Source organism: Falco rusticolus, chromosome 3, assembly GCF_015220075.1.
Source record: "Falco rusticolus isolate bFalRus1 chromosome 3, bFalRus1.pri, whole genome shotgun sequence".
Classification (NCBI taxonomy): Eukaryota; Metazoa; Chordata; class Aves; order Falconiformes; family Falconidae; genus Falco; species Falco rusticolus.
In genome coordinates, this window is record NC_051189.1 from 53991815 (window position 1) to 54003246 (window position 11432).

General features: G+C 41.8%; 1 protein-coding gene across 3 annotated transcripts in view; it reads left to right on the forward strand.

Annotated features, from left to right (window-relative positions):
• The window catches only part of CHST9 (carbohydrate sulfotransferase 9), a 94691-nt gene extending 83812 nt beyond the window's left edge, over positions 1–10879 (forward strand). For all 3 annotated transcript variants that reach the window (XM_037382277.1, XM_037382280.1, XM_037382279.1), the window contains exon 5: positions 9077–10879. In XM_037382277.1, the coding sequence (XP_037238174.1) occupies positions 9077–10174 (1098 nt within the window). In that variant the 3' untranslated portion in view covers positions 10175–10879. The remainder of the gene's footprint in view (positions 1–9076) is intronic.
• The last annotated feature ends 553 nt before the right edge of the window (positions 10880–11432 follow it).

Consider the following 11432-nt stretch of genomic DNA (forward strand, 5'->3'; position numbering starts at 1 on the left):
ATAAAATGACTGTGTATATGAAATATCATGCACTTGGAAGTAACGATTTTGAGAACTGCATTTGTAAACAGAGGGAATGGTTTAGGTTATTTGACTTGCTTCTGTGCTTTAAGTTATAAGAAAGTAGGGATGTTAACTTTATTTAATGAACTCAAGTAAGAGACCAATATGTAATATGCAGAGATTACCTGAAAGTGTCATCTTCAGATTTAAGCTCCCTGTATACACATAGTAAACCTGCTAGTCAGTGAAACCTGGGAGTTTTTTTCTAACTTTATTCTTCATAACACAAGTATTGTGTGCTTAGTTTGAGTCCATTTTGAATTTCAGGTTAAGCTGCTTTCATATGGCTCTGTTCAGTACAGAAATAAGATTGAGTGCTGATGAAGATCTCTGACCATTGACTGCAGTGGCTGACTTAGGTTTTATTAACAGATTACACAGAGAGGAGGAGGGCTGGGCTCAAAATTAAATGCTGTTTAAACATACTGGTTTACCTATACCCAAAATGAGTGCAACTGCATAGGAAGGAGGTTGGGCTAAATATGGCCCAGCGTTAAGTGGTCCATGATCTGAAAGTTGCCTTTTATTAGCAGCACAGCTTAGCTGCACACCTAGAGCCAAGCACCCTGTGCAGACTAGGTGCAGGCTCTGTCCAAACACAGGCTGTCTGGGCTGCAATGGCTCTGTGCTTATTCACAAGTCTGTAAGCTATACTGCAAAGAGCCAGCCCCATGAAGCTATTGTCAGAAAGCTAGAGAAGCAGTATCAGCATTGCACTATCCAGAAGCCAATTTGTCATTACCATCGATAGACATTGATGATGATTTCTTTATTAGTAGGAAGGGGTGGGGTGCTTGTTTTTATTTGCAAAACTTCGTTGTTGTACTAGTCTTGGTGGATCTTTAATCTGTCATACAAACTTACATGTTACTAAGCTTCTGCTAATAATAGCACTTTATTGGTATTTTTTCTATTAAGCGTGCCCTGATCATTCTTATCCTTCCCATTCTGAGCGTGTTTTGGAGAAACCCAATGTTTTGACTGTGAGGGCGGAAACAGGAGGGAGTTAATTCTGGATTTGAACAAGAATTGGCAAGTAAAATTAGAGATTAATTTCCTTTATCCAGGTTGCTGACCATATGAATCAGCTTGTGGAAGTGGCTTGTGCAGCCTGTCTTGCCTCATTAGCATGGGTGACTTTGTGCTTTCTGTAGATGAAGGCAGGGGGCAGGGAGAGGAGAGAAGCCTTGTGCAAAGCCAGGAGTCGTGTATCTGTGAGGGTCTTGGACAAAGACAAATGGGTTCCTCCTGTCCCCTTATTAAATGGGGACAGGACTCCTGCTATAACCCTGATAATGTTACTGTTTATCTTACCGCATTGGGGCTCCTTGCCACTTTCCTGGGTTGTTCTCCTCCAAAACCAGCTCTGGATTGGTGCTGTCCTTTCAAATTTTTCCACACCAGCTCATTCACTGACACTTGGCCACACCACATAAAAAGAAAAAAGTCTCTTTCCCTCTGTCCTTCTCTTCTTTACTTGCTTTGTCTGTGCCCTTGCCATAACTTCAAGCCACCCTGCAAACTTTCTACTAACAGATTGAAGGGGAGCGGTCACTGATTCACAAAGTTGTGTTTTGAAAAGCAGTATTTAAAATTAATGGTAACTGTTAATTAAAATTTAGCTGCAGTGGGGTTTTTCCTTACTATGATCAGTTATTCTGATTTGTGTCTGGCTCAGTGTTCGAAAGGACTTCCCTTGAACCTGATTGTATTTCAGCTACAAAGTTTACCTCTTAGTCTCTGCAGGAAGCTCTGAGCATCTCATATTCTAATTTCTTTTTTCTTTTTTCCCCTCCAACTAATTTAGTAATCTTAGAGATGCTTGGTACAAGTATATGTGTTTCAGGGATACGTAGCTCACGGGAAAATGTAGTGTCTGTTATAGTAAGGTTTTGCCTGTCAGGATTGATGGCTCCACATACAAAATATTCCCAGATCTTAATCCAGAGGAAAGACAAGCTTGCTGCTATTTTGTGGGTTTTTAAGAACTCTGAGGACAGAAAGAACTATGAAAGTTCAAAGCACAGTTGTTTCATTCTTCCTCTTCCATAATGGAATTGTGTTTGAGCCACAAGGTATCTCTGACAGAATTACCTCTGCTAAACTTGCAGTTTTCACAAGGAATACATATGTCAACTCTGGGTTGTGAGGAATGTAGCAGTGGTGATTTTCCCTGAATAAATTAAATAAGCAAAAAATAAATGACTCCACTGGGAGGCGAGAGGTTAGTGGTGCCTATCTCTGGAAGTAGCTGTTTTAAGCACAAAAGATAAATCAAGAGGTTTGTCTCCACTGCACAGAAGCTGAAGCACCTCATCAGCAGATATTTCCTGTCACTTGTGGCCAGCCTGGATAGTTTCTCCATTGGGAGCTCCCGCAGGGATTTGTTTAGCTGGCTGACATTACACTACACAGCTGCTATGATAGGAGAAAGTTGGGAGCATATTTACATGTCAGCTCAGGTAACATACTAGTGGAGGAGTCTGGCTGTTCTGAATTACGCTTTGCAAACAGTCTTCTGGCACAAAAAAGTTAAGGATAATCCCTCCTCTTGGCAGACTTAAGAAAACTTGTACATACATGTGTAAGTATAGTTTTACATGTTTTTACAGCTAAAGTGAGGTAGTAATAGCTCCAGGCTTCACTGGCTTGCTGAATCATAGAAATGTTTAAGTTGAAAAAGACCTTTAAGATCATCAAATCCAGCCTAACACTCCCAATTCCACCACTAAACCATGTCCCCAAGTGCCACTTCTACATGTCTTTTAAATACCTCCAGGAATGGTGACTCAACTACTTCCCTGGGCAGCCTGTTCCAATGCTTGACAACACTTTGGTGAAGAAATTTTTCCTAATACCCAATCTAAACCTGCCCTGGGGCAACTTGAGGCCTTTTTCTCTTGTCCTGTTGCTTCTTACTTGGGAGAAGAGACCAACACCCATCTGTCTGCATCCTCCTTTCAAGTAGCTGTAAAGAGTGAGAAGGTCTCCCCTCAGCCTCCTCTGCTCCAGATCAAACACCCCCAGTTCCCTCAGCCGCTCCTCATATAACTTGTGTTCTGGATCCTTCACCAGCTTTGTTGTCCTTCTCTGGAGACACTCAGCACCTCAATGTCCCTCTTGAAGTGAGGTGCCCCAAACTGAATACAGTATTTGAGGTGCAGCCTCACCAGTGCCGAGTACAGGGGGACAATGACTTCCCTATTCCTGCTGGCCACACAGTCTCTAATACAAGCCAGGATGCTGATGGCCACCTTGGCACACTGCTGGCTCATGTTTAGCCAGCTGTCAACCAGCATCCCCAGGTCCTTTCCCACCAGGCAGCTTTCTAGCCACTCTTCCCCAGGCCTGTAGAGTTCATGGGGGTGCTGTGACCCATGTGCAGGACCCAGCACTGCTGCTTGTTGCACCTCATGCAGTCGGCCTCAGCCCATCAATCCAGCCTGCCCAGATCCCTCTGCAGAGCCTTCCTGCCCTCTGGCAGATCAACACTTCCATCCAAAAGTGATGAAGATAGCAGTAGTCATGCAAACTTTTCCTCGTATTTCAGCTGCCTCATATTTCAATTCTGCGCCATGTGCCACAGTTGTGGATCTCTGCTGAAGAAATCCTTCTGTTTCCAATTATGTGAAAAACTTGATGTTTTTAGCAAATGATGTTTAGGCTGAAACTATATATAACCTTTTCCAAGACTCATACATACCTACAATCCAAGTAAGAGGATCTTTGTTTTATAGCCCTCCAGTATTCAAGCTACCTTCATCTAAATACCTAAATTAAGAAACTGATCTCCTGAGCTCCCTGATCAATGTAGAATCAGAAACTGAATCGGAAAATGAACCTTATGTTAGAAGACCCTTTATCTGTCTGCTTTCTACAGACAGGTCCTAGGTAAACAGGTAAGGTCTTGACATTTTATGATTATAATACAATCCTCACATAAGAAGCAATGTACAGTAAAATAAAGTGTCTAGTGCTCTCAGTTCATGCTGAACTTTGGCACTGCCAAACATGTCTAGTACCAAAGGACTGGGATGTAAGCAAAGTCACAGTATACTCCAAGCATATATTTCAAACTCCTGTCATTTCATCATTAGGCACCTTTGCTGCTTCTCATGGGTAAGTTTCTGTAAGTACTGCAGAACCCCTGCCTGGCTTGATCAAAAAACACAAATGCTCTGTCCTTCTAAATAATTGTTTTTCATAAGTTTCATCAGCAAAAAATATTTCAACCCGTTCTTGTCTTAAGCAATTACATTTTTATCATCTTTGAATACCCGTGTGTTTGCAGAGCACTCATATTAGCTATTTAGAATAATAGTGCTGAGAGGGTCCCCAGGGCCCTGAAACCTGCAGCAGTCAAGTGCAACCCACAGTAAAAAGCAGAGCACTGTAGGCTCCCAGGTGATTCATTCAGTTGCTGCTAAGAAGCATCTTAGAGGACTATTTCAGGAAGCATGTTTTAGGACAGAAGACATGTTAGCTAGATGTTGAGAACCAAACCACACATTACTGATACTTACAATGTCGTTATTTGGCAGCCCAGAAAAGCATAATAAAACAGAATATTTCTTTCCTTCACTATTATTTGTCCTACATTTCCTGTTGGCCTTATTTTATTATAATTGTAAGTAAAAATTAAGATCCTGCACTAAAGCATTTAGAAAACACAACACTGCAGGCCTGTAAATCTTTGTAAATCAGCCTGGAATTTCATTCTTTCCAATACATCATTATCTCTTCTCATGGCAAGTTGCTCTAATTGCAAACTATCTAGATGAGATCCCACCCATGCATAGTAAAACCACCACAAAGCATAACTGGATGAGTCTTAACCGTTCTTGGCAGTAGTCAATCTCTCCTACCCCAGTGGCTTGTGGAGGTATTAAAGGAAAGGAGAGATTCAGTGTGTTTAAAAGAAGGTATTGGCTACTTATTTTTACAGTGAGGAGGAATCCTTTTGTGGATGGGGAGGAGAAGGGAATCTCCAGCAATAAAAATGTCAAAACAAATCCATGAACCCCTTAATGACTCAGAAATGCCCTTTGTTTCAGCAGCTTCACTGAGTTGTCTGCCAGTAGCCAAACACCACACTAACAGTTACATTCCTTTTTCCCTTGTATTTAAACTAATTTTTAAATCTGTCTTCCGTTTCTGCCTAGCTGAAGGGAAACAGAGGCAATATGCCTACTCTTCTAAATTGGGCTCATGGCCATTTTTTTACTACCTTTCAAATGTTTTAATACAAATGGAGAGCAAAGCACTCTGCATAATTCTTGGCAAGAGTGCAATACTTGACTCTCTTTAGAAAACCATGAGTAGCCATCGCTGCACTTGGGACACTTGGATCAAGGAGTTTGATAAGGACTTTTTGCATGGGAAGATCTGGATCCAGAGTTAGTGATTGATGTGCGTGCTGCCTGTTGTTGGTGTATGTTCAGACATTTTCCAAAATAATCGGGCTCAGCAGATTGTGGGGTGGACTGTTAGGAACATAGCTATAAAAGACAAGGTTTTTTAAAAAATGTTTATTACTTTTTCAGGTTTTTTGTTTTCCTGTTCCCGCTGTGAAAAAAATCAACATAACATGGAGATGTTCAGATCTTTAAAGTGTTATAAAATGGGCATGGAAAAGTCACTGGCAACAAGAGGAAGCCAAAGGCGGCACCTCACTTTGTGTAAACCTAGTATCATAAAACATGAAAATCCTTTCAGAGTATGTGGCTTTCAGGTGTGTCACATACATAAGAGTGGTAGCAGCTAAATATGCCAGATTGTCAGGTGATTTTCCTTAAGAAATATAGCAGCACTATCTATTCAACAATTTCTGTTAATTTCCCATGAAAACTTCCTAGTTAAACATTTCTTATAAAAAGTAAAACTTGATTCATCCCTTCATTCATCTCACCTTTACTACCTACTAACCCAGTTACTCAGGCAAGTGTATAGGAAGATTTGATGTCTTTTTTTTTTTTTTTTTTTTTTTTTTTTGAGTTGGAAAACTTCCATGGCAATGTAACAGCCATTTACACCTTTCAAAATTATCACTATCCATTCTTGTTCTTACATGGTGGAAGTTACCGCCAGCATTGACTGCAAGCACACTGTCCCTTGTGGAGCTTATAGTAACATTTACTAGCCAATACTGTTGTATTCACAATGGGATATGTGTCTCAATGAGAAGGGGAAGAGGAGAGAGGAAGCAGCTAACAGTATTGTACATACCTAGGTCTTCTTTTTGTTGTCAGAACTTCCTGTGTAATTTTTTTTCCCCTAGGTCTTTTTTTTTTTTCCTTCTTCTTCTTCTTCTGTATGGGACTTTTTTTTCCTGATACATTCTTTCTTCTTTTGCCTCATCTCACTTGGAGAGAGCCCCTTTCAAGTGAGTCCCACTGTGCATATGCTGTTCCTTCAGGGTGTTACCTGAAATTTCTCTGAATAGTTCTGCCCATCCTTCTCAGAAGTCTTTAATTCCATGAAAAATCCTTCAGTAGCAGTTCCTACAGCTGAATTAACAGTTTCTGAGACTGAAAGGCAATCCTTTTCTGGAATCTCCTTGGGTTGGTCCTAGATCCCAGGCAGACTGTTTGAAATGGAATAAAATCAAGGCCACACACCTTTCAGTCTGTCCTTTTCCCTCCTGGCCTGGTGGAACCAAGGCATCATCCACTAGTTCAGGATTGCAGGCTGAATCCAGAAGGCTGAACTTTCCTCTGAAGTATAGGTCTCATTTTAGTGGCTTTAGTTTGAAATACAGGTGGTTTAAGTGTCTTTGCACTGAAATACCTCCTGAAATAGACGGCTAAATTCAGATTACATACCGTAGGAAGTCATGAGATACTGCTGCGCTCTCGAATCTTCTCTGCATTGGGGAACACCAGTGCAGTCACATACCACTGAAAACTGTCTTCTAAATACAAAATTCTCCAGAGCTGCACCAATGAGTTTACAATCTTTGGTTACTTTAGCATTGTAGTATAACTTTATCCCTACTTCTGTTGAGCCTGGTATTCTGTGTATCCCATATTTTTCATTTTCACCTTTTTCAGTTCCAGGTGTTCCTTTTAAGATCAAAGCATTTAATTTTTATTTATAAGTCTGCAGTTCTGCAGTAGCACTTGTAAGTTGCCATTCACTGTGATGCTGAAATTCCCATTAGGCTGATAGTCATCCCCTGTTTTACTATTAGTACTGCTTTCTGTTATTACACACTAGCTACGCTCCTGAATTCTTCCCGTCCTAGAGCAGAAGCGATAAATATCTAGGGACTTTTGGTTTGTTTGTTTTAAAGAATGAAATATTAGATAACAGAATTAAAGAAACAAATTATATTAGAAAAAAAGGACCACGTCAAATTGAAAGAGTTCAAGTATCCTTTTGCATCTCTAAAAACACCAACATGCCCTCTCTCACAGATGTACAAGTCCTTCATGGCTCTGTTCTTTTATTTGCTTTCACCAATACAAAAATAATTTTACTCAGTCCAGTGAAAACAAAGACCTGGTTGTCAGCAGTTTGCAGCAATACAGACAGAATAGCCTGATCCCCCAGCTTTGTTTTTGTCATTGGAAATTATTACACTGCAAGATAGGCTAACTTTTCTTGGAACTGCTTGTTTTTCTGTTATTTCAAATGGGAATTAAAATTGTGTTCCATGCGTTACCATTACTTACATTATTCCTCTGAATTTTAACAGCCTTGAGTCAGCCTATGAAATTTCCCATCCCCCCAAATCCACACTTATGGTCTGCCAGTCCACAAATCAACTTTCCAGTAAATGTTTAATCAGTTTATGGCAGAAGAGTCTTTTTGTGTAGGTTTCCAAAAAAGTTAGATTTAACGAAAGCAGTCAGACAGTCTGTGCATGTGTGTCCATCTAACCATTTGGCTAGCTGGTATTTGCAACAGGATGTTTAAATACCTGTTGACCAGCATCCCCCCCTCTCCAGAAGTGTCGTGAAAATAGGCAGTTGTGTAGATGTCCCAATGCAGCAGGCTTGCCTACTGGCAGAAAAAAAATCTACAAGCCTTAGCAGACACACAAGGATCCACTTGGGAATGAGAGAGCAGAAATACCCAGACTGCAAGAAACTCTTCAGTCAGCTTGCATAGTACAAGACCCTGAAGAATTTGACAGCAAAACACAGATCTGCGCTTTGCTGTTTCTGCAGCCTGTGGATTGCACAGTAGCCGGGGACATTGCAAGAGATGTTTGGGAGGAAAGTCTCATCTTTTCACATTCTTTGCAGGGTCACTAGTTGATATTTAGTGAGTTGATGTCATTAATGTTGATGTTTAAATAAGTCAGATGGAAGAGGCTCTAGAGGCACCTGTTTTGCTGTATCAGCTGTGAAGACAGCTAGCTCAGGTGCAGGCCTGTGTTGCAAACACCTGTATGTACATGCGATCCAATGCATCCCACTTCCATGGTCTGTCTGTAGAGGGGCAGGAATAGGACCTTTTTGGAGGGAGGCTTTCATCCGTCACTGTACCCCACTCAGACCTACTGATGTCAGTGGGAGCCCTAGGTTTGTCCCTTGCCACCACTGGGGGACAAGGCCTGCTCAAAGTCACAGCACTGGAAGCAGATCCGGGAGTGGTTGGCATGACTGCTGGCACGCTCCAGAGGGCTGTTAGTGGCCATGCAACTCAGCCGGTGCTGTGGCAGGGGGAAACGTCTTTGGTAGAGAGAAGCACCTGCCCACCCCTACCAGGACTGTCAACCTCCTTGTGTGAACCTCTGCTGATTTCTTGAAAGCTAAGATGTAAGCTATTTATTTTTGTAAGAAGACTTACTGTGCGCTAACAGGTAAGCTTCAGAAGCATGTATTTCAGTAATTAGCCCAGCTTGTTGCTGAATCAGATGTATCCATCAAGTGGTTCAAAAAAGACTGTACTACTAACTGTGGCTTGGTCAAGAGCGTGCACTGCCATCCTTGCTGCTATTGCAGTGTGAATGGGCTGGGGTGGGCTGTGGCTGCGTTTTAAGCTCTTCTCCTCTCCATGTTTGCAGGATTTCACACTCCCACCTCTAGGGATGCCAAGGAGAGCAGCATGGAGAAGGAGCACTCCTCCTGGCCTCAGTAAGCACAAGATGGCCATCCCAGGTGGCACACACTGGCGGGTCAAGGCTAACCCTTTTGGTGTGGTGGCTGCCTCCTTAGTGAGCCAACTGTCTGGCCAGCAGAAGATAAGCGAGCCACCTCTCAGCCAGTTCAGAGGGGTGTATTTACCTCCTGCACCGCACCCTTTAAACAAGACGTTAGTCAAAGGTGGCAAGTGGAAGGATGTGGACAGCACCCAGGAAAAGCGCAGGTCCTTCCTGCATGACTTCTGCAAGAAATACAACAGCAGAAAGAAGTTGCAATCCCACCTTGTGCACCTGGTGTCAAGAATTTATGTTGAGGACAGACACAAGGTCCTGTACTGTGAAGTGCCAAAAGCAGGTTGCTCCAATTGGAAAAGGGTCCTTATGGTGCTCAATGGACTTGCTGCTTCAGCACACAACATTTCCCATGATGATGTGCACTATGGAAAGCATCTAAGGAAACTGGACAGTTACGATCTAAAAGAGATATACACACGCTTGAACACATACACCAAGACTATATTTGTACGTGATCCTATGGAAAGACTGGTGTCTGCCTTCAGGGATAAGTTTGAACATCCAAACAGCTATTATCACCCAGTATTTGGAAAGGCAATAATTAAGAAGTATAGACATAATGCAAATGAAGAGGCATTGAAAACCGGATCAGGAGTCAAGTTCAAGGAGTTTATCCAGTATCTATTAGATTCCCATCGCCCAGTAGGAATGGATATTCATTGGGAGCAAGTCAGTAAGCTCTGCTATCCCTGCCTCATCAACTATGATTTTATAGGAAAGTTTGAAACCCTGGAAGAAGATGCCAACTACTTTTTGCGGCTGGTAGGTGCTCCAGACAAGCTGAAGTTTCCTAAATTCAAAGACAGACACTCCTCTGATGAGAGAACAAGTGCAGAAGTAGTGAGGCAATACCTAAAGGAATTGTCTGAGGAGGAGAGACAGCTGACCTACGATTTCTATTACTTAGATTACTTAATGTTCAATTATACATCACCAGTCGTATAGCAGAGAATAGCTTCAGGCTTCTATTAGATATTAATCATTTTGGGATTCAAAACAACTACTTTGATATTAGCCCTGAAAGGAAACAAAGTTACTGCTAAGTGGAGTTGTCTTGACTTAGTGGGGATTTTATAAGCTTGAGTGATATCACTTGACATTAAATTATAGGAAAATGCACAAAAAAAAGACCTGTAAACAGCATAAATTGCACTAAAATGCCTGAAAAAGCTGCTTTTACCATTATGGGTTATACTGTGGAAGTGGTAGCGCAGCCAGCTGTTGCATTAGCTTACCTAATGTTCTTTTAATGGTTTAAGAAAAAAGCATTCAGAGTAGCATGATTCTTTTCTGGTGTGTCTGCTTTAGAAATTGGTTTTGAACTATTTTTGAATGTATTTTTTACTTTCTGTCACTTATTAATAAAGAAGCATCGGCTAATTTTCTAAAATGTTTGCAGTGTTCTCAGTTGCAAGGCTTGGTTATTTGATTACCATTAGACTGTAGCTGGTTTTAGACGTGATTGGTTTTTATTGAAGGATGATCTTAAACATGAATGCATAAAACTACAAATAACATAGCAGGTAAACTGTTGAGCAGAATAAATTTGGGTAGCCTGTGATCTGAAGTCCCAATCCACCGCCCCATTTTGATTGATGCACTAGAGTCAACAAACAACCCTCCTTTCAGAGAACTGCCACATACATTAAAAGGAGCATTTTAATTTACACTGGAGTCAACCACAAGATGCATGCTGTGGTCCCAAAATTCAAGATAGTCTTGATCTTTGGTGATAGGGCAAAGCCTTAGGGTGGTAGCAGTGGGACATTTTAAGGTCTGTACTAAGAAGCAACACCATTGCAACCGCTCTTGTTCTGCCAGTGTCTGATCATCAGCCCAGCTCCCAGCAGTTTGTTATACAGGTGTGTTTGTTATACATTGCCTCCCAAACCCATGGACTGGTTTTGTCCCCAGAGCTTCCTGAAGTCACCTGTGTTTTGCTGTCCTTCCTGCCTTGTTAGAAGCCACCAAACCCCAGGGGTGGGGTGAATGTGCAGTGTTATGTGGTGGGATGAGTACTGATGATTTGTCCTAGAGGTAGTTGTCCCACAGTCCTGGTTATAAAAGATAAAGGTACCTTCTATCCTCCTCTTCCTTCTCCTCCCTCAAATCTTGTCTGACTAATCCACGCGGTCATTCCTGCAACCTGCAGTTGCACGTGGTATTGTAGGATAGGTGGCCAGGATGTCCGAGGAGCAGGAGG